This window comes from Dermacentor andersoni, chromosome 3 (genome assembly GCF_023375885.2).
Source record: "Dermacentor andersoni chromosome 3, qqDerAnde1_hic_scaffold, whole genome shotgun sequence".
Lineage (NCBI taxonomy): Eukaryota > Metazoa > Arthropoda > Arachnida > Ixodida > Ixodidae > Dermacentor > Dermacentor andersoni.
In genome coordinates this window covers 216967003-216991310 of record NC_092816.1, presented here as the reverse complement: position 1 = coordinate 216991310, position 24308 = coordinate 216967003, and the positions used below count along the sequence as shown (strand labels likewise).

The 24308-nt window shown below is 45.7% G+C and overlaps 1 protein-coding gene across 3 annotated transcripts in view; it reads left to right on the top strand.

Annotated features, from left to right (window-relative positions):
* The window catches only part of rngo (DNA damage inducible 1 homolog rngo), a 132905-nt gene that overhangs the window by 3046 nt on the left and 105551 nt on the right, over positions 1–24308 (top strand). For all 3 annotated transcript variants that reach the window (XM_072287416.1, XM_072287415.1, XM_050172625.3), the window contains 3 exons: positions 3901–4047; positions 10378–10504; positions 19845–19972. In XM_072287416.1, the coding sequence (XP_072143517.1) occupies positions 3901–4047; positions 10378–10504; positions 19845–19972 (402 nt within the window). The remainder of the gene's footprint in view (positions 1–3900; positions 4048–10377; positions 10505–19844; positions 19973–24308) is intronic.

Sequence of the window (24308 nt, the reverse complement as noted above, 5' to 3'; positions counted from 1 at the left end):
AAAATTTGTTTAGGCTTTGTATGGCCACTGGAAAGGAGGCAGACACTGGTACAGTGGTCAAAAAACACTTGTCTAGAACGTGCAAGCCACCTGCTTAGCGATGATAGCTTGTGCAAAACCAGGTTGATGCGAGCATACACAGCTGCATTTACGAGATACCTTGTCCTCTCTCACCCTCATTCCCTGGTAGCTGCTGTGGCCATCAGGACTGCATTTTATTCAAGTTTCTTGACCTCCATACAAGAGCAGAGTTCATTTACCATGCGGGGATGGCAGTGTTTTCCAGAAAAGCTGGACTGTTTGCAAAATGTTTTAAATTACAATGTAGAATGTTAGGGTTCGCTTGTGGGGCAGAAATGTATGCTGGCAGCAGATTCTTTGACACGTGATGAAACTGGCTGACTAGAGATGATCACAAAACTTGTCTGTGTAGCTTTAGGGAAGCCGGAGGATGAGGACTGTAACAACACATAATGTAACTGCACAAGTAATGCTTATGCCGAGATCTGTTTCTTTTTTTTTTTGTAGTCTTTTCTGGTTGTGTATTGTGTGCATGCATGGCACTGGCTAAAGTGCACCCACAGTATCGCGTGCAGAAACTGGCTGTTTAATGCAACAATGGCTTCACAAAATGGCAGGCAACAAAAGCAAGGTGGGAATGACAAAACTGAAACAGAATGAAAAGCCTTAAAACGGAGCATTGAACCGGTGAGTGTGCTTTGAACAATGTGTCGGAGGAATATGGATCTGCTTCGCCTGCATTGGTTGGCGTAGGGGCTTCGGCGTTGCACTGCTAAGCCTGAGGGCACTGGATCAGATTCTGGTCCTGGCGGCCACGCTTCAAGGAGGGCCAAATGCAAATACACACCCAGGTACCATCCATTGAGAGAGCACTGTAAAGAACCCCAGGTGACCAAAATTAATCTTATTATGAGGCACTAAGGTGTGCTTCATGATCATATAGTGGCTTTGGCACGTAAAATCCCAGAATTAATTTATAATGTCAGTTTCATTCTGGTGGCTGACCCTCGTACTCAGAAATGAGTCTCGAAGCCACTGCTTGACTTGGTCAAGTCTGGCTCAGGATAGTGCTTGATGGGAATGTGCCCAAGATGCTCACTGTGTTTCTTTGAGCATGTTTATATGTTGTGCTGTTTTGAGCCAGACTTCACTAAGTTAAGCCGTAGCTTCAAGTTAAGGCGCATTTCTGAATGTGGGGCTAAGTTGAATTGCATGTCATTCTCCATACAACACCTACAGGAAACGATGACATTCTTGTGGACTTTGTTATGAGCCTGGAACTATCTTAACCTAATGGTTACTGTTGATTGCACAAGCTGATAAAAAGTGCACAGCGATTCACATACTTACTTTTCCTTGTTTGCCTTGCACCACTAACTAGCTCGGCAGGGACCTGCTGCTTTAGGAAAAGTATGGAACTTATATATGAGTTGGTGACCTGGGGACCTCATGACTTGCAGCTGTGGGGGCTTATTTCTGCCATGCCAGATGTCACTTTCGACAACAGGATGGCATACATGTACAGAGACCATAAATAAAAGGCGAAGAAAGTGGCAGTGGTGGCCACATTACGATATGATGGAATTCAAAAACACTCAAATACATACATTTAGATGTATGCTAAGCAACCTGTAGTGGTTGAAGTTAATTTGAGGCCTCCCATTATGACATCCTTTGTAACTCATTGTGCAGTTTTGAAACATTAAACCAGACAGTTTGAAGAAAGCAGCACCTATCAGGTTTATCATGATGTTTTTGCCAGTGTACCACTATGCTCTACAGCTGCACAATCGCTTGTGAACAAATAAATGCATCGAATGCATCTCCCACAGGAAGTTGTAATTCGTCAGGACCTGTCTGATGGTTGTGTTGAGTGAGATACAAGCCACTAAAGATTCAAAAACATACTGGCTTGAAGCTCTCGTCTTTGCTCCTTTGATTACGTGAGAGTAGTTAAGACCTTATCAATAATAATGATTTATTAAATGCATATTGATTGCACCTCAATGAAACGAGGCTCAGCCTAGTCATATATGAAAACTTCTTTTACAAAAAGTGGTCCAAGCATGTGGGAACACTTTGAAATGAGAAATGTTGCACTAACTAACCATTACTAATATCAAGGAGTGAAGTTTTCAAGATGCAATGTTTCGGCCTTCATTTTCTCTGCTATTGGAGATATTACTGACAAATGAAGATCGAGTGTCCAAAGAATACTTAGAGTAACTTAAGATAAACTAACTTAGTGTTTAAATCAATCAATCATTCAACTTTTATTTCTCCATGATAAACATGGAGGCATCAAAGGAAAACCCACAATACTGCAGCCTGGCGAGGCACTGGCCCTGTGAAGTCTGACAGCAAGTGAGCCATGGCACATTTCCAAGTAACACATGTGCAGGAAAAAAGACGTGCCAAGTAAATGTATGCACCATAAAAAAGAAATTCAGTTGAACTGTAAACATATTAAATAGGCAACAAAACAAGCTGATTACACCATATGCCATGCATTTCTCTTGCGAACTGCCATGTACATCAGCAACAGTCGTTACCACTGCTTTTGACTAATGTTCTGGTGGAATGGCTGGGCAGAGCCCCAGACACTGTTTTCAAACCATATTTGAGAAGTCAACATAGTGAAGTTGTTGTTATTGGAAACATGGCAGGCATCAAGCCTAAAAGAATGCAAATCCATACATTTCTAAATTAAAGAACAGACAAATAATGGTAGTGCTAGAGATAATAATGACAGCAGGAAGGCTTCTGGTACACCTCAAGCAGCATGTGAAGAGGTTTGAACTGCCTGTCAAATATTTTTTTAGGCATACTAGAAAAATGCACATCAAATAGCCAGAATTCATTGAAATTTCATACCTGCTGCGCAACGCAGAAAAATTTTGTGAAAAGTACTCTCTTCTGATTAACCTTTTCCATAAAAGTGTTGCTCTATGAAACAGTTTTGGTGTTGGACCAAGGCATAAATATTAACAAGAAGCAAGCCGGCCACGCATAGCTGTGCTAAAACCTCAACAGAATGAAAGCAAACTTGTGATGAGAGATTCCACTTGTTTTGGTTCTGAAATACATTGCTGTATTGGCCAACAGTAACTGTGAGCACATGACTGAACAAACGAGAATAAAAAGAATGTAGCCACAAGAGAAAAAGTGCCTTCCATAGAATGGTGTTCTTTCTGTTTTTTTTTCTTACTGTCTGGTTTGTGAAATAAAATCAACATTTTGTTGCTGATGGCTTGCAGAACCACAGTGCTCTGGTCAATCTGTTTTTTCTCTTAGCAGAGTGAGTGTAGGCTAGGAACTGGCAGGCACAGCTTGAGCAAGCTGGACGGTGGCTGCTTCAAAAGGAATTGACACAGTGACACAAAAGTATTGAGGGGCAGTGAGACAAGTGTCTACCATAGCCTGCTTGTTGTTTTTCTTGCAGTATGGCTTGCAGAAAATGCAACAGGAGTGCTTTGAAAGGGCGTTCATAAAGTTTGTATTATCAGTACCATAAATTTGGAATTGGAAGAGTCTCGCATGATAGGGATTGAAATGAACGCATGTCTCTCTAGCTTTAGTTGAATATAGAAATTATGCTCTCTATATTTGTGTGGAACACCGCTAAAGCATCAAAACAAAAATTGCAGCGTCTGTCGGGAAAGTTGGTTGAACGATCGGTGATCTGCTTTCTGCATTTAATGTTCCGTTAAAGTTTGAGAGGCGTGCAGCCATTCTGGGAGCTGTCGTGTACAGCCGTTCCAAATTTGTGGTGCAGATATTGTGAACTTTACGAGCACCCCTCATAGTTGTCGCCAGCAAAGGGGCTGCACTGATTTTGTCTGTCGCAAGCCGAGTGACCCTGCTCCCCCTCCCAACCAGGGACGGATATGAGCCTGGGCCCGCGTGGGGCAGAGGAAGAGGAGCCGGCCTTCATCCGAGATATGATCCTCAAAAGCCCCGACCAGCTTGCCCTGCTGAAGCACAACAACCCACAGCTCGCCGATGCCCTGCTGTCGGGTGACCTCGGTGAGATTGAACGCTTTGCACCAGGCACGGGGAGGTCGGGAGGACGAAAAGTCGGGCAGCGTGGTGCGGCTTCACTTGTTGATGTCTAAAAATGGGAGCACGCACTGGGACAGCAAAGCGGCAACACAGGTGCCAAGTCGCAGCTGCACGTGAATTTCAGAATGACATCTCTGATGTGCACCACTGGCTGACTGAGCTGTGTTTGTGTGAAGTGCCTCAGTTATTTCTCACTTTGTGTGGTCATTGTAAATAATAATTGAACATATAAAAGAACATGCTGGTCACCCGCTGCTTTTTGCTGCTGAACACGAGGTCATCGTGGCCAGTTGTTCCCAGTTTTGGTCGGGGTGGAATGAACACTTGTGAGCCTGGCATGTTAACGATTGCTCAGAATTGGTCTCAAGCCCTCGTAACCTACCGTGCAGTTCAGGAGGTTAACTTGCACATTTTCACTTTATTTAAGAAACGATCAGTCAGCCATCAGTAGCACTGGATAAAAGAGTGATTAAATTTTTTAATAAATATTTTTGTTGTTATCTTTACCACTGGTTTAATGTGTGTGCATGTATTTGCTTGTGTGCATTTCATAAGCTTTGGTTGTGAGTCAGCATTTGTGTGCCAACCAACGGCCTTTGTCTTTCACTTTATTTTGCTTGTGCGTATTATAGTCAACAAATGCAATGGCAGCAGGCAATGGGAGTAGCTTTTGTTGCCATATTAATTGGCTTATCTCAAATTAGTAAAGTTTTAGCCCATGGTAGTGAAGTTTTGAAATGGCAATGACTTAACGAATTTCCAAATGGGAATTACATTTTAAAAGCTAATGCATGCTCCTTCTGATGAAGTAAATGAATTGTCAGCTGTGTACCAATTTGTGACACAGTAACTGCTGTTCAAAAGTCTGTGCACACCACTGTAGACATGGCCACTTTATTATATAGCAGATGAGCGGTGCTGTTGCATGAAAGGTCCCTGGGTACTTCCTTCTCCTTCTATCCTGCTTGTTTCCTTCTGCAGTGCTCTTTTCACTTGTGATCATCAAATGATTGGCAAGTGCTGTGAAGGTTTGAAATTGGACCCTTCAGCCTTTTGAACCCTTTTATTGGCCAACTGATTCGTGAGGTAGAAAGGGGATTGAGAGGGCAAACTCTAGAGGAGCATCAGAACGGCAAGTTGGGCCAGTTGGTTGGGATTCATGGTATTCATGGTATGGGTTGTAACAGCGCACATAAGACAGGGACAACAGAAGGAATAAAGCGACGACACAGCGCTTCGTCCCATCACCGCCCTCTAGAGGAGGGCGGTGATGGGACGAAGGCCTAAGTATTCAGGGACCTTGCTACATGCACGAAATGTTCTATCAGCATCACTGGCTTAGTCTTCAATACAATAGGGAGCAAAATGCTGTTTATGCTACATTATTACACAAGAATTTGTTATAGACATAATGCTCATTTGAGGGCATAGTTGAACATGTACAGTATCACCAGTGGGTGTCATCAAGTTAAAGAGGAAAGCCTGCGATTGGTGATGTATTGGTTTCAACTGTATATGTACATTGTCCTCATTTACCTCCTACTGTAAGTCTGAGCAAACATAAATGCTAGATGTATTACGGGAGAAGTTACAAAGTTTTTATTCCCAGTAAGTTTTATGTGCACTGCTGCGAACTTGTTCTAGACCAGCCTGCATTCAAGACAAGTAACCTTTGTCATATCCCAGTGTACCCCAGTTCCTCAGCACCATTAAGTTCACAGGGACAGTGCCGTTAGATTTCCCTGTACCTCGAAGCATATGTGCAAGATACTAACACATCCCCAAATCTAGCATGAACCCAATTTTTGCGGGCTTAAAGTAAGAAAATAAAACTCAACATGAATGTAACATGCATCCGATTTATGAAAAAAAAAATATAGCATGTCTCCACGATCATGATCAGAAAAAACAAGACATACAGAATTTACCTTTCACGGAAGGGAAACTTCCTTTAAAAGAGCTTTTATAATTGAAAGCATTGCCATCGCCATTTGCATTTCATTGGCCGCAGATGCCAAGAACACAAGGCAGTACTGTCAAGCAATCAGTTTTACAGATGCTACTCTCATTCATTACGTAAAATCTCATCTTCATTAGACTTTACATGACTCTCCATTGTACTTGCCGAAGTATGCAGCTGAGAGAGTGTTCCTGGCACTCTGAGTAGATCGCGAGCTTGGCACAGCGCCAGAAACGCTGGTGGCTGTATACATGGGTGCATCTGGTGCATAGTTGTGCGAAGTGACATGGAAGTGATAGTATCTCAGAAAGTGGTTGTAGTCAAACACAAAATGAACCCACAGCTACCTTTAAGAAAACACGCTCTGCCACCATCTTGTGATGGTGACGATGCTGCGTCTGATGGCTGTGGTGACAGGATGTTGCGAACACAGCCAATGTGGTTTTGGTTTATATGCGATTAATGCGCAGTCAATTTTCGGATCTATTTTTTTTTCGGAAGAAAGGTGTGAATTAGATTTGTGATTAAGGTATGCAAGAAACTGTGGTGAGGGGGGTGGGGGGCGTGTAACGTATAGGTAAACTGAAACCACGTCACCGTGTAGGAATGAGAGCTGTCCCAAAAGTGGAGTGTTTCATTATAATTCGGGTGGCGCCTTCCAGTCCTCGTTGATGCTGTATTCTTTTCTTGTCCATTCTTTTGATTGCAATCGAGTTTAAGGCAGTAAACGTATTTACTTAAATTAAATGCACACTTGATTTTCAAGGATAAATATGATAACTGCAATGCATTTGATTATAATATACACTTCGATTTTTACACTGAAAGAAATTATACATGCAATATTTATTTATTTATTGTTAATGCTGTCATGGGCCACAGGGCATTACAGAGAGGAGTGGGAGGACATGATATGGTTGTGGCACATGTTCTTAAGGTTGGTACCGTCAGTGATAGCAGCAGCGATGGAGGCAGGGAGGGGGTTCCATTCTGTACTGGTACACAGTATGAAGGAGTTGAGGTAAGCACTTGAGCGGCAAATTAGCACTCTAACCTTAGACTGATGGTCAATGCCAGATGAAATATAAGACGGACAGAGCAGGAGTTGGTCCATAAAGGGCCCCTCACCAGGCCCAATAGCAAATTTTGATTATACTGTGGAACGTATAACCACTTGTTACATGTCCTCTAGGGAGTGTTCTGCCAAAAAATTTTTCAAATCTGCTCATTAATAGCCGAGATAAAAATATTTCAGTGTCACGAACCCATGATTTCAGCAGGTGGGCACCACTGCCAAGCAAGACGCTCTCTCCACTCGCCCCGTCTAGCCTACACAAGCGAAATTTCTTCCCTGGGTTCTCCCATACCGGACCTCGAGGATCGCATGATGCATGCACCTTCATTTCTTTTTTTTTATCCTTGCTTTTTTTTTTCTTTTTTTTTTTCGGCGTCGCACGCGAGCTGTTGTCTTGTTTGCGCAGTGCACGATTTTGCGCGCTGTGCACAAGGAAACATGATTAGTGGTATAATTCAGTGCTACACGAATGCTGAGGCAGAACAAGCGGATCGTAGATTATGATCACCCGCTGAAACACGATAGAAAATGGCACAGTTTCAGTACTTGCGCACGTAACCGCAGAACCGTGGGAACAAGCAGACGAAGCGGAAGTACATCTCTCTTGCTTCGGTGCGAAGTAAAACAAAAAACACGCAGGCATTCCGTTTGTGTTTTATTATTTCTCTAAACTTCAGTTTGTCAATTCAAGCAACAGATCACACAGATAACAGATGTTGTCTTGAATAATTCTCAAAGTCACGTGTCACCACGAGCGACGTCATACTGCAGACACGATTACGTAGGCGCAGGGGCACTATTATGTCACCGTCCGGCTTGGAGTGCGGCAGCCGTGAGTGAAGAGGGAAACGGCGTTCGGATTGAAGTTTCAGATCTTTCCGTGGCGCGTACCGATGTTTACCGGCGCGTACCGAAGCACGATTGTTATCGCGCAATGTATGCTGTGCGCTTGTCAGCTCAAAATGGCCAGACCTGGTGAGGGGCCCTTTAAGGTCGGGATTACTGTAATAAATTTTATTAAAAAGACTGACAAGAATGATTGGACAAAATGGAATGGGCGGTGCAGTTCTGAATTGACTCAAAGAATGTGCGTCAGGGAAGCACGTCTAGGGTCCCATGTGGAACATTTGAGCTTAGGTTGCATTAGTGCTTTGTATAAAGATAACTTTTCCAGGACAGTGGCAGATGCAAAATTACGTTGTAAGAACCCCAGCATGCAATTAGCGTTGTTAGATATAAATTCCACTTGTAAATTCCTTGAGATGTCTTCTGTTATTTGAAAACCAAGGTATTTATATGAAGTGATGCCTATCAGTGGCACAGTATTGAGAACATATACTACTAGGTTAGGATCACTTGAATGACGCGAGGTACACATGCTTTTGCACTTCGTTACGTTAACCTTGATTAGCCAATAGGGCGACCAAGAAGAAATGTTATCCAGATTTCATTGCAGCAGTACCCTTGGGATTCTTAACTTTCTAGTTTTTAATTTCATTTCATTTCTATCAAGGCCGGTCAGGCTTTACAGAGAGGGTGGGCTTAAAAAGTAGATGGAACAAGGTTATATTACATGCGAGTTTACAAAAGGTGATTGGAAGCTCCTGTTTTAAACTTTAGTGAAACCATTATAGAGATGACAGATCACTAAAATTTTCATATGAGTTATAATAATGGCTATTTGTTATCACTTGGACAAGCAAAATTTCATGCATTCTATCTACAGTGGACCGTGCATCACTAGTTGTCCCCGTCATAGACCTCCTTATCACTGTCAACAGCCCCAAGCATCTCATCTTTGCTGCCCTCTATGGCATTTTAGATACTGTTGCACCTTGCAGACTGTGGTAACCTGACGAAATTACTAAGAGCACACAAAGCTACTGCTGCTACATGTGCCATGATGTGTGGCTTGGATTGGCTTATAGAAGTTACTAATGCCAATGACTAGGGGCGTGCGAATATTCGAAACTTCCAAATAATGAATCAAATATTGTCCTGTTTGATTCGGTCTTTGAATCGAATAGTGACTACTTGTAAATGCAGATATTTTTTAGTACTATTCGAATATTTAGAAGCATCAATTGTGCCCAAATAAGCATAAAACTTGAGGAAAAGCGTGGTAAGTTTTCACTCTTGCAGGCATAGTTTAGGCATAAAACATGAAAACTTGTGTAGTAGAGTAGGCTATGTTGCTTGGGTAGCCATGCTTTTCAGGCTGTACAGCAATAAAAAAGATCAAATTGTCTAATTTTATGTGCCAAAACCAAGATACGATTATGAGGCACACCTTAGTGGGGTACTCCGGATTAGTTTTGACCATCTTGGATTCTCTAATGTGTACGCGCAGTGCACAGATGTTTTCGCATTTCGCCCCCATCAAAATGCGGCCACGGTGGCCGGGATTGGATCCTGTGACCTCATGCTTAGCAGCACAACACCAAAGCAACTATGGCGGGTCTCTCTACAGCGATCATTTGCACTCTCTGAATAGCCCTGTGTATGCGAAGAAACATGTTTTCTCCTAATGCTCCATGTGCTTTTAAATAAACAGTGCTTCATAGCGTACTATGTAATGACAGAAACTTGCTAACTTTTAAGAATACTGGGATTGGAACACTGGCTTATCGTAATTGTATTAAGTTATTAATTATTTGAAAACTATTCCATATTTCATTTGATTTGCTTCTGGCACTATTCGATTCGATCTCAAGAATCGCTGTTTGCACGCCCCCCACCAGTTGTTATGGTAGCTGGTCACTGGTGCAGCTTTAGCTTCAGGCTCAAATCTAACGTGCATGTAATTTTTTGTGTGCATTTTCCCAGGAAAATGTGTGTGTTGTGTAAACCAACAGAGTGCGCTACGATTGCTCGAGAGAGCACCGTGTGGCCACAACGCCAGGGTGAGCACAGTTGCTTCCTCGTTGGTTGCCTTTGCAAGTGCACGTGCTGTGCGCTGTCGGTTCAGGTTTCTTTGAGAGTCGAACTTCACTTATATGAAAGTAAATAGCGCAAGCGACAAGGTACAGTGGAAGGAGACAAAATGAGTGCTGATTTGCAACTGAAGTTTATTTTGGAAGTACAGTGGTTAAGTAATGCAGAATGTTGTGCATCCTGTACCCACCTAATTACTGTACTGAAATTTCACTTAGCTCAGTAGACCTGTCGCCCTACATTGCATTCCTACTTGGGATGAAGACCTTGTGTGGTGTGAGTGAGTCTCCTCAGTGCTGTTGTTTTCTTGATGGCTGCCATGCAGACCTGTTCACGCGGGTGCTTCGGGAGCAGCAGAAGGAGAAGTCTGACAGGGACAGGCAGCGCATCCGCATGATGAACGCCGACCCCTTTGACCCTGAGACTCAGCGACTCATTGCCGAAGAGATCAGGTGGGCGCCAAACATCCTTCGTGACTTAATGTGTGCCATTTTATGTCCTAAAGGGGCGCTAGCACATGTCTTTAAAATTGTAGAAATTGTACCCCACATAAGATGACACGTAGTGAGTATCAAGGTTGGCAAACACTTACAAGATACATTGGTACAAGGTGGACACCAGGTAAGAAAGGGAACACATGAGTGCAGACTTACAACTGAGTTTACTGGAAAACAAGAGAATCTTAGTGCAGTATTTAATTATTTTTAGTACTGCAAAGGCCCCTGAGAAGTTGTTTTGCTTGAGGGGTAGACTATTTTCACACATTAGTTTTTCAATGGTGCATTTGAAAAGGTTGGGTTTAATTGAAGCACAGAGTTGGTGGGAAGGTTATTCCAGTCTGTTGGTGTCTGGATGAAAAATGAAGAAGCATAGGAAGCAGTCTTGTCGTGGCTGTTGCCATGACAAGCCAATCTCTCTAACATCTGTTGGAGAGTTTGGCTTGTGATGTCAGTTTTGATGAGCTAGAGGTGGGTGAATGGTCAGCAAATTTATTGTACTGCACAGCCCTGCATTGATTAATGCATGTTACAGTGAAATCTCAATATAATGAACTTCAGGGGACCTCGGTAAATTGTTCGCCATTCCATACGGTTGTCATAGTGAAAGCCCCGAAATTAGCCATTCCGCCCATAAACCTATCAGTTCATGAGTTTGCCACCATTTGAGCTATCTATTAAAGCATTGCCGCTGGCTCTTGGCCCGCGCTGTGGCCATTTATTCGTAGACTCTGCCACCATGCACCACTGAAGCACTGTATTATAAGAGTGATGCATGCGACACAGACGCTGAGAAAACTACTGACAAAGAGGAAGCTCCATGTCGCCTCCAAAGTGCAATGTTTCTTTTTGTTTGTTTGTTATTCACATTCCTTGCCGCGTACACTGCAACTGTCTCACTTGAGGCAGACACCTGAACTATTGCAAAGCGCAGGTGCACGTAAACGACATCTGGAAAGTGCAAAGTGCAACCTTGTGGCATCCATGCGAGTACGGAGGTTAATTTCTCTGCACACATAGCTAATACGTTCACAGAAAGAAGGGCGAAAGAAGGAAGAGACACGCCTCCGTTGCTAGGCGACACTTATATGGGTGGAGCATGCACTCGCAAAACCTGATGCATCGTCGCCTCTGCAATAGGTAAAAAAAGAATTCTATCCCATATTCTTTTTATTACATGCCATCTCACATTTTCTGAACCTATGCACCGTACCATCCGCTTTCTGTGCCTTATTGTCTGCTAGCCTACTGTTTTGGCTGCCGTGAAGGATACACGGAAATCTAAGAATGCCCAGTTTTTATAATAGTGCGTAGTACTGAGGCATTGTCAACATGACAGAAAAACTGAATAAAGACTGTTACAGTCAGACCTCAATATGTCTAACATGGATACAGTCAACGACCGATTTTTCGGACCCTCTAGGGAACGTAAAAACGTCCGAAAATTCAGGCAGTCCGAAAAAATGAATGCATGCAAAAAAACGCACCCTTTTTATTTTTTTCTCAGATCTAGAGGTAAAGAGCGAAGTAACAGGCTTCCGAAACCCTGCCACAGCATCAGTGAAGGGGCTATAAAAAGAGGCGTTCAAAAACTCTGTATGCAGCCGACTGCCGGTTTATTATGTACATGTGCATCGTCGGGCAGCCGGTGTTATTGCTGCAGTGGCTTGAAGAACTTGCCGATTGTTGTTTTGACGGCGTTCCGGTTGCATGCGATCATATTCGCCTCGATCTGAGCAAGGGTCATGTCAGCACTGTACACCGATGAGAGTCAACAGTGCTCGCGTCAACTCGGCGCCTGTAGGTGGCGCAGGCATTGGCTCCTCATTTTCAACGTCGGAGTCTTCTGAATCCCCCACAACCCGACGGACTATTTCCTCGTCAGTCAGTTCTGTGCGGAAGTCGAGCTCGTTGTCAGCGTCAACAAACTGTTCAAAAGTTATTTCCGTGGGTATGGAAACCCCAGCAGAGCGGAGGTCGTTGATCACGTCGTCCGACGGTACTGCTTTCCGCGCTTCGATGCCATCGGCGAGGACGACGAAGGCGGAGTGGGCGCCATCGAAGGCAAGCGAAATCCTCAAGTTGCGAACAGTGGAGTTCGCTGACGAGCGTCGAAGCACCTAGGCCTAGCGTCGCAGAGCACACTTGACACAACAGACAACCACACACCACGCTAGCCAAAACGTGGCCTGAGCAAACAAACAAACAAAATGGCGCCGCTCCGGAAACTCCGCCGGAGGCAGAAGTGCGGCGATGAACATAGCCAGCGTGGCCAGACCAAATCTGTGTGTGACGACTAGATTCGGCTAGTTGTGCTTCAAAGCGGTGATATGCTTCGGCTGCAAGTGGATTTCCTTCTCAAGGGCGCTGCGCGAGGAGCCAAAAATTCCTTCCGTCCGTCAAAAAGTCCGGAAAATTGGACGGCGGGGTGGTTCGAGCGTCCGAAACTTCAGATGTCCTTATACATTGATTCTATGGGGCTCGTGGCGGTGCCGCGAAGACGTCCGAAATATCAGGCATGTCCGAAAATTCAGTCGTTGACTGTATATCGAATTATTGCGTATATCGTACACATTCTATGTTACCTGGAAAATTGCATGCATTTTTAATTCTTTATTTAGAATGGGGTCGGTCGTAAAATTGATATATCGAACTCCGCCACCCCAGACCACGTGTGCTCTGTTGGTAAGCGGCGACCTTTCCTCCAACCCCCTCGAAGATAGCGGTGGCGCGATGGGCGTTCCCAACTGTTGTGCACTGTAGTTGCGCACATCGATTGCATCGAGGGCGCCATTTGAACGTAGCAGTGTACGCACGCGGTGGCTTGGCTAGTTTGACAATGTCTATGACACATTGTATTTTCCGCACTGACTCGTCCTCGGTGCCGCGCTCTGCGCCTGCCGCGCCTCGCAAGGACTGGCGGTTTGCACAGTTTGCATCCACAAAGACGTGCAACGGTGCAGGCTCACTCGGATCACTCATAGGTGCCCTGGCAGACGCCACTTAAGACTTTGTTATTGACAGTGTTTCAATATGCTTCGATTGACGGACGTGGAGATCGCAGCAGAAGTAGCGGCCAAACGAAGACGCTGCCAAGGTTGATCCCGCAAGCACTGATGCTGCCCCACTCCCGACTTCAACTGAGGCTGTAGCCGCAGGGGCGTTTGCGTCAGCAGGTGTTTGGTGTGTTGCGACACCATGTACCCGAGCACACGAGGGTTGGACCCACCCGCGTGTAGCCTTGCATGGCTTAGCCATGTCTGGGGAAAGGGGGATCCTGGGGGTTGAGTCGATGCTGGGTGTATGGACCTTAAGGCCCTCCGGCGGAGGCAACACACCTCTTCAGCCTCTGTTTCACATAAACGGCACCTCCAGACTGACTCAACTGGAGGAAATCGGCAGTCATCTTTTCCTGTCCTCCTCTCCAATCTTCGTCTTTCTCTCAGACTCTTCCATCTTTCCAGTCTTCTTTTCATTTATTTTAACTTTCTATTTTCTGGGTGGCAAGGGTTAACCTTGTGTAATATATCCAGTTTTGGGTATATATATATTAGGTTATAGTGGGAACGTCCCGCTGGCGTACGCAGAATATAATTTTTCTATTCCTGTGACGTCCCCAGGTTGGGCTTCGAGGTGGGCGGCGGGCATTCCTGCCGAATACAGTAATGCTGCATATGGCTTCTAGTTTCCCCTCACTCCCTGATCGCACCCTGACGATGGGGTGCACCGAATAAACATCCAACTTTCTGATGAAACCAAAAGAAATATTTCCCAAGTACCATGTAATACATAGCCAACATGAAACCAAGACAGCTCATACAATATCCCCATTTGTTGTTGCAAAATGTCTGACAGAAGCAATCGGCTCTGGTTACAAAGTTAACTAAGATGGAAAGCAGCGACCTTCTTCTCGAAGTGCTTGACAAGCTTCAATACAGCAAACTAACAAAACTTGTTGCGTTTGGTGAAATTCCTGTCTCTGTGGGCCCCCACCAGTCAATGAACACTGTGCGGGGTGCCATTTCTGATGACGACATCCTTGAACTCGGTGAAAGCGAGCTGTTGGATTGATGGCGAGACCAAAACATGGTAAAGGTGCAACGAATTAAGGTAAGGCGCAATGACAAGGAAATTCCAACAAAGCATGTAATAATAATGTTTGGAACAAGTGAACTGCCCGATTCAATAAAGACTGGATAGTGTAACCTTCGCGTACAGCCGCCCATTCCCAATCCGTGCCGATGCTTCAACTGTCAGCATTTTGGGCATACGTCCCAAAGCTGCCGAGGGCATGCTACTTATGTAAAAGGTCGATCTAAAGACCACACCTCAGGCAATTATGTTTCTGCAACCCACTGTGCTAACCTGTGCTAACCCCGCCTATTTGCAATCGTGCCCATCATAGAAGAAAGAAATAATTGAACATTAGGCCTAGCCGCTTCAACCAAACTTGCTGCTGTTCCGTGCTGTGTTTTTTATTGAACGGATTCGCCGCTGTCAGTAATGGTGCCGATTCCTCCATCATCATCCTCGCCGATGGCTTCAAAGCACGGAAAGCACGGCACAAATGATGCCGGTTCCCAAAAAGTCAGCTTCTCCGCAATACAGCGCTGTTACGCGGTCAAGATTGTGCAGTGTATTGCGGCGAAGCATGTCAAGAGCGGAAAGGGGCCACTGATGCAGAAGATAGTATGTGTTCCTTAAAGGGACCCTGAAACGGTTTGGACAAATTTTGTAGACGTGTAGGGTACAGCTAAAGTTAATCATTCGCAGCACAATTTGTGTGAAACGTCTCATATTAAGAGAGCTACGAACAATTAAAAGTTACCTTCCTCCATAGTCATGCATTTTCTCCTCAACTCATTTGCCGAGTGGTCAAGGCTAAGCTCCGCCTTCACTGGCTCTGCATCATGATCACACATCATGTCGCCGATTTCCTGTTCTCTGGAGCACGCGCACGAAGCCTCTCTAGACTCTCTGCCAGCTGCTTGGCAGTCGACCCCAAGCGAGAGCTATCAAAGCAGCATGCGTTGCGAGCGTTCTGTCACAGCGCCAAATGTGTCTGGTATTCTGGTAACCACAGGCAAGCTGGGTGTTTCAACGACCAGCTCAGACTCATAAACTCAAGCTGATGAAGGAACCTTAGTGTAGACGTATGTGAGTGACCTGATCGGTCTGCACGGTTCAGCCATCTGTTGGCGCAGAGCTTTACCGGCCAAACAAAGTGCTAACATTGCTCTAACCAAATGTAAAACATTTTGAACATTTACAAAAACAATGTGTTAGCAATTACACTCCTGCGAAAAATTTACACCAGCAGCAAAGAATACATTTCGTTACTGCTGCTATGTGTGGTTGAGCTCTGAGCAACCAGGTGGCTGCACCATGCAGACCATTCACATTTGCTCTTCTGCTCATCCCGTGAAATGACACGGTCAAACGGCCAGGTCCTGTTCCCTTGTGCTTGTGTTTACCCTGATACCGGACTTGCGAAACGCTATTGGATTAGTAATCTTCCGGTGTACCTGCCATGGTTTCTCAGTGGCTATGGTGTTGGGCTACTGAGCACAAGGTTGCGGGATTGAATCCCGGCCACGGCGGCCGCATTTCGATAGAGGCGAAATGTGAAAACACCGGTGGTACTTAGATTTGCGTGCACGTTAAAGATCCCCAGCTGGTCGAAATTTCCGGAGGCCTTCACTACGGCGTGCCTCATAATCAGAAAGTGCTTTCGGCACGTAAAGCCCCATAATTTAATTTAATTTTTAATCTTCTGGTGTAAAGTGACAGCTGCAAAGGCGCAAATCCTGGCACCAATTGGATAGCGGAAGTCCGATGCACTGCAGCCATTCCGCTCGTCTGCTGCCTTGCAGAGGGACACGATGTCGCAGCTTGACATATTGCCAGTCGCTACATTTGCAGTCCGCAATGCAACAAAAAGACAGAGTCCGACTCTGGCCGCGGAGCTCTCGTCAAAATGGAGCACGTTGTAACACGAGCAGACGACGCTTGCTGTGTGCCAGAAGTGCTTAAGTGTAGCGATAAATTGTTCTTGTGCATTCTCTTTCCGTTATTTTCTTTTGATAGAAACAAATGAACTAACACTCCAAGTATTACGAACATCATTTGTTCACCATAAAAGCCAGTCGGATAGCTCGCCCACATGACGTAAATTGGGGGATTTACGTCATATGGGCAGGGGTGGCTGAAAATTCCGCCGAGCAGTGTGCTGTGATCGGCAGCGATGTACATTTTTAAAACCTTATAATAAATTACACGCTTTACGCGGATCAATTAGATGTATCAATTAATGATCAGATGGACCAACTCAGTACGTTTGTGCAATATCGTCAAAATCGTTTCAGAGTCCCTTAAATTATACATGCATGCACCCACCATCACCTACCACAGTATGAGCATCGAGATGCCTAATAAGTGCACTGGCAGGTCTTCAGAGCTACACTTGAACCTTACTGTAACAAGACGGGATATAACAAAAGAATGAATATAACGAAGTAAATGCCATTCCCTTTGAAACCTCCCTGAGATCCATGTATTTAAAACCTCATTCTAACGAAGCTAAACTAAATTCCTCTCTGAAACCAACAATACCAACCGTTTTGCACCAAGCTTATAGCTTTTCGCCAAGTTCCGCATTCATTCGGCGTGGCAGTTCACAATTCTAGCGTTGAATACTCCGCTGAGTGACACTAGTTTTCCTCGCCATTGCGTATAGCCATGTGCATAATGGCCGCCCACAACCAGTACTTCTTTCCTATCTTGTTGCACCTCTCTCTTGCTGCAGCACGTAGCTGGTGAAGCTAGGCGTGGGGCATACCCTCTGAGATTGCAGTCTTGGAGGCCACTCATAGCTCTGCCTCGCCACATATAAATGATGATGCTTGCGGGCGGTGTGCTAAAGACCAGTGCCTCCATTTCTATTTCACTGTGCTGTGCCGTGCTGTGCTGACACAGCATGGCACATGGCCTCCGAGATTGCATGAAACTGGCACGAGCCGGCCAAGCCGAGCTGGTGCGCTCACACAGTGGAGATGCGGGGCCACGAGAAAGTGGTGGATCATATAGTTTCGCTTTCAAGGGCTGAACACGTCTGCATTTTTGGCACTGTGCTAAGCTCTGTTGGCTGTATACTTAGATGGGTTCGCGAGACCTTGGGAAAGTGAAAGTACAGTTGAACCTTGCAATAACAAAATCAGCGGGGAACGCGAAAAAATTCGCTTTCGCTAGAATTTCGTTGTTGCGAAAAGAGACGGCACAGATGGGTAGTGCATCGCAGAACAAAACTTTACTGTCCAAATCGCTTTGCTCGAGGATATAGAACCGCATTGCCGACCGTACAAAGTCTGCCGCATGCGTCGACCAGCACTGGCAGTACTGCCGTAGCGCAGTATTCTTGGTCAATTGCTTTCGGAGATGCGATCACTTTGCGAAATTTTGCGTAGCTCAGCACTGGACGCAGTGCAACAGCACATGCAGCAGCATTTCTCCAGCGCACGCTGTTGCCCGTAGGCGTCGACACGTCCGGTGCCAATCGCAAAAGTTGATCGTATCTCGTGTACGTGAAGCCATACGATTGAGATAACGGCCCTTTCGCACAAATCTACATCCGGCACCGAATCCGCACACGATGTCTGTCGGGTGGCACCAAAACCAGTGTTCTTGAGGCAAGGGATGTGTATTCCTGGACGATCGCTCAATTATGGCCCGATGCGTGACACTCCACATGCCGAAACCGTCATCTCAAGTGCCATAAACGATTCCATGTAGGTGGGACGTGGATTTCTTTGTTTTTGCTGCATTTTTCTAACTGGTGCGCACATTACGCAGTGCGCTGCCACGATCGGGGATTGTTGTTCAAAACGTGCGTCCAGTTTGTGTTCAGTTTCGCCTCACACGATTGGCCTAGCCCTCGCTGAGTCGTCAGCTGTGGGAACGCAAACTGAACATGCGTTTTGAACAACGATCGATGATCTCGCCTAGTAGGCATTCAAACGCCATCGTCACATGTCGGTAGCAAGTGCGTGCCGCTCATGGTGCCTCTTCAAACGGGTGATCAACAAACAAGATGGCGGCCATGACGTGTTTCCAGCGCACTGATCGCCTCCGGTGCTTGGTTGCTTTAGTGAACAAAAATGTTGTCATCCACACAAGTGTAATGTGGTGGTATTTTATGCAATTTTAGTGCAAGACAATCACATTTGAGCACATTTTGGAGCCTGCCAGCCTTGCGCTATATGCGGAGGTATGTTCCGGCAAATTTCATTGATGCGGGATTGCAGTACCACAACATTTCATTGCCGAGAAGTACGAAATGCATTGAATCCTATGGGCGTTCACCGGGGATATAAAAATGTTTCCTTGTCGCAAGACTTTCGTTGTTGCGGTATTTCGTGATCGCGGGTTCCCACTGTATTTCGAAAGTCATGGAGGTTGCCTGAGAGTGCCGCCCCAGCTGCATACGTAGTCTGCACACTGTGTGGTGTGCAATGTGTTGCTCGACCACGGCGGACTTCATTCGTGTCACAGCGTGATAGCTGTTCCCTTCGACCGTGTTGCTGTTTTGCTAGTTTCATGACAATATGAGTGAGCCAAGTAGGAAGTGAAAGACCATACGACGTTATCTTAACACTTGTCACGTCAGGTGCTAAAGAGTGGCATGTTTCACATGCCGAAGAGTCTTTCGCTGCTGTTTTATGGAATTTTCATGACATACGCAGCCACGTAGCTGTTCGGTGGGCCGCAGAGGCATAGTCTTCTTTGCGTGTTTGAAGTTGTGCCTACCATTGGGCATATACTGCAGTAGAGGGCAATAGTCGGTATAACGAGTAACGGATAAAATGAACTAATTTCGGCTTCCCTTTCAACTTCGTTATAACAAGGTTCGACTGCATTTTGGACGTGGCTGTGGCATCTTGAGCCCTTGAAGGCAGCAAAAAGCCTGCATTCATTTCTTTGGACCGCCTGACTTTTCAGAAGATTTCGCAGTCCCTAGGGAGCCCGAAAAATTGGACGTTGACTGTACTTCGTTAAGGAATGCTGCACTCATCTGCTTTGGAATGCGCACTAGGGCTCTTGATTACTTGGATAGTTGCAGACATTTATAATATGCACTTATCACATTGGCATGCTCATTGTTTAAGTTTGCCTTTTTGGAGGCAGTTCTAGTTGCAGTAACAAGTTTGCTTTAAAAGCATTGATCTGCAATTTAGTGCTTCTTGTGTGTTTTCTGGGTGTGCTGCATGTTTGTCAATTTGTTTTGTGTTGCTTCTTGCAGGCAGCAGAACATTGATTCCAACATGGAGGCAGCGATGGAGTACCACCCAGAGAGCTTCGGCCAAGTTGTCATGCTGTACATCAACTGCCGTGTCAATGGGCACCCAGTCAAAGCCTTCATTGACTCAGGTACAGAGGACGGGGTACACTTTTCTTTTGCATGGAGAGTTACCAACTTCTCAGAAGCTCTAGTTTGTTGTACAATGTGAAAAAAAGGAAATGCCAGCAATGGTGCACAATGTCTGCAATTTAGGCTTGTACAAAATTCAATATTTTCGAATATTTCATTGAATATTATGCCATTCGATATTTGCTACAACTTGAATTTCAGAGCTCTCACAGTATTCAAAACGAATGAATATACATTTAAAAACATGTATAATCGACAGTTTCGGTTACGATGACCAAGTTTCATTGCCATAACATGGCTCCAAGCCCAGACAAGCCAAAGGCTAAATTCGTTTACAGTTGTCAGCTTAATTTTTTTTTGGCACCTGCTCGATTATTCAAATATTGAACCTGCTCCACCACCACCTTCTCTCTTCAACGAGTGTATGACAGTGACTGAAGTTCTGGATGCTGAAAGTTGTCTGGTGAAATTTTTCAGATATAACCTGCACGCACGATGTCGATGAATATAGTGGCCGAGAAGGAAGTTTGTGTGATTCAGATGGTCCTCCGCACTTTCGCTTTCACTGGCGAGATGGTTTCTTGGCTGCCCAGAGCTGGTTGGCCTCTGGGAGGAGGAGGAGGAGGAAGTAAACTTTATTACTCTAGAAAGAGTAATTCAGCGGTCGGGCCGGATGTCTTGATTTTCTATTGGTTGATGAAGATCTCCGGCTTGCATGGTTGGCGCCCCTATTCCAGGGCACCACTGAGCGTGGCTGCTCGCCGGGCATGTTCCACCAGCTTCCGTTGGAGGCTAGGGTCGCCGCTGGAGAGCACGCTTTCCCACTGCTCTGCACTCGGATTTTCTATTTTGTGGAATTCCTTATTCGTATTGCACTCCCATGTGATGTGATGAAGTGTGGGTATTGCACCACGCCACGGGCATGTGTCCCTGTATTGACTTGGGAACATTTTGCATAGTATATGTAAATTTGGGAAAGTTCCTGTCTGCTGCTTTCGCCAGTAAAATGCCTGCTGTTGAGTGAGTTTATTGTGGGGCGGGGGATATCTGATTCTCGTCCCTCTATGGTAATTTAGTATGTCAGAGTACGTTGGGATCACTGTCATGAAATCCTCAGGATCTCTGTTTAGGTCCGCTCGGTTTGCATGCTCGCGAGCGATTCTATCAACCCTTTGGTTGCCTTCAATCTCGGTGTGCCCAGGTGCCCAAAAGATGGTGTGTCTAATGCGTTTGTTCTGTTGGCCAGCGCGGAGGAAGATTTGGAGCGCTTTTTGACCGATTCTGCCGTTAATGTAGTTTCGGCATGCTTCCTTGGAGTCTGTTAGAATTATAAGGGATCTATTTGTGCGGTAGCCCTCCACAGTTGCTAGAGCAACAGCCATTTTCTCTCCCTCGGTTACCGTACAATCCCGTGCCGACGCGCAAGCGATTTCCCTATGACTATAGGGAAAGTCTATTACTGCCGCGACAACTCTTTGTTCTGTTTCCCTTCGTTCTCGAGGATATACCGCGGCGTCCGTGTGTACAGTGTTCGCTTTTGTTGCTAGGTATTTTTCTACATATTTTGCCCTAGCGTTTCGCTTGGCTGTGTGTAAATTCGGGTCCATGTTTTTTGGTAGGGACCCTACCTTGATGGTGCTGCGATACTCATCGGGTAGGTTTGCCGTTCTTTGTTCTTGCCTTTCAATATCTTTGTGCCCCAGTTTTTTTAGGAGCTTTCTGCCCATGGTAGTCTGCTGGAGTCTGAGTAGCTGCGACTCTAATTGTGCTTCTTTGAGCTCCTCGAACGTGTTGTGGAGTCCGAGGGCCAGGAGCTTCTCTGTCGAGGTGTTGGCCGGCAGGTGAAGCGCTGTTTTGAATGCTTTCCTTATGATGGCGTCGGCCTGATCCCGTTTGCCTTTGTTTGTGTTGTAATATGGGAGGGCGTACGTAATCTGGCTGATTATGAGGCTCTTAACCAGTTTGACTGTATCTTCCTCCTTCATGCCGCTTCATTTTTGCGAGACGCGGGTGATCATACGTGCCACCTGTGCCGTCGCTTGCTTGAGTAGATTTATGGTGTGTGTGCAGCGTTGATTGCTCTGCACCCACATTCCCAGAATCCTGACGGCTTCTTTTTCTGGTATCTTTTGTCCTTGTAGGGTGACGCTGATTTGTTCTTCCGAGCGTTTTCCTCTTCTGACTCTCAGGAGCTCCGATTTCTCCCTCGAGCAGGCGAGGCCTCTTTCTCTAACACATTCTTCCACGCATGTTGCTGCGGCTTGTAGTCGTTCTTCTTTTTGACTGAGCGAGCCTTGGTTAGTCCAGATGGTGATATCGTCGGCATAAATGGCGTGATGTATGCCGTCGATCTCTTCCAGCTTCCGGGCTATCCCAATCATTGCAATGTTGAAAAGGATCTGTGAGATCACGGATCCCTGCGGGGTTCCTTTGTCAGGCGTGTGGAACTTGTCTGTCCGCAGGTCTCCTAACCCCACCGTGGCTGTTCTGTGTGATAGGAACGCTGTCACGTAGCCGTGGATTCTTCTTCCGCTGTTCAGATCGTCCAGTCCCTTGAGGATGGCCGCGTGGCTGACGTTGTCGAACGCTTCTTTGACATCGAGTGCCATTATTATGTTTTCTCCGTTGTAGGGGATGTTGCTTAGAACCCCCTCTTTAATTTGTAGTAGGATGTCTTGGGTTGATAATTTGGTGCGAAAGCCGAACATACTGTGGGGATACAGATCCTCATCTTCCATGTATTGTTGTAGCCTCCTTGTCACGATTCGCTCGTACAACTTGCCAAGGCACGAAGTGAGTGATATCGGCCGTAGGTTTTCTACTAGTAGCTTCTTCCCTGGCTTGGGGATCATAACTACTTCCGCATGTTTCCATTCCTCTGGCAGTGTCCCCGCTTCCCAATGTGTATTGAGGAAGTTCGTCAGCTGTGTGACCGCCTCATCACTTAGGTTGCGGATTAGTGCGTTCCTAATCTTGTCCGCGCCTGCTGCTGTGTTCCGGGTCGATGCCGTAACTGCTGCGAAAACTTCCTCCTTGGTGATGGGTCTGTCTAGGTCGGGGTTTTCTTCGCCTCGGTATCTCTTCGTGTGCGCTTCGGGTTTATCTTGCCCGTAGCACTTTACACAGACTTTTTCCAGTAGCTCTTCTTCTGTCCCTTCAAATTGGTGTACTAGTCTTTGGATGGCCTTGTTACTTTCTGACTTGGTCAAGGAGGCAGAGGAATACGCAGCCCAACTCACACGACAAAGTTGGCAAAAGTTTAGCGACTCGCTGGCCTCTGGGAACAGATTCGTGTTGACTCGGCACGAAGCCGTAACCTTGGTCGCAGATGCCTGGTGAAGCAGCATTGTTTGGTCCAACAGCAGGGACAGGCACGTCGTTGGGTAGCAAACTGTTGTGGGCAGCAAAACGTCGTGAGAAATTTGGGGCTCATCGGTGATTGGGCCTGAGATAATGTGCATGAGCTAGGCTGAGAAGCGACAAGCTTGCCTACTAAGTTCGTCTGCGCGCTTTTTACTGGATGGAATAGATTACCGTATTTACTTGCATAATGATCGCACTCGTGTAATGATCACAACCCTGAATTTTGTCGTCAAAATTTGATTCTTTTTCTTTGCCATGTAATGATGGCACCCCGAACTTGCCGCAGTGATATGTCGTGTGCCAAGTCTAGCTAATGATGGCCGCACTTACCATCTGTTGAATGCCGTCGAATGCTACGCGAACGACTCTTCAAGACATACCAAGTGGTCTGCACACACCAAACATACTTAAACAGATGCCCCATTTCATTCCTTTCATCACTTTCTGCACTTCCACGAAAAAAAAATAAAGCTACAACCAAACTTGCCTTGGCTTTATTGTTTATAGGCTTTATAATGGTTGTGGCCCACAACAATAACAAAAAAGGTGCCTTTCGATTCCACTTAGCTGCACTCGTGGGCACGCAACAAAATGTGAGCGGCAAAGATAGTAGCCACGTTTACACTGATACGTTAGAACTGTACTCTATGCATACACTGACACTTGTAACACAGCTAATATATTCGCCCACCCTTAGTGGAAATGTGCCTTATTAGGATACAGTAAAACCTCGTTAATTCATCCCCCGTTAATTCGGAAATTCGGTTGATTTGGACGTGCCATCTGGTTCCGTCCAACATGTACATAACCCTATGGCACGAAACTCCCGTTCATTCGGACATATTTGGTCGTACTTCGGTTAATTCGGACAGTTCGCGGAGCTCAGAGGCACGGGAGGCATATAGGATCGGGTGGCACTAGGGGGTATTCAAATTGCACCGCCAACGCCAATCTCAAAGGCCATGCTTGCAT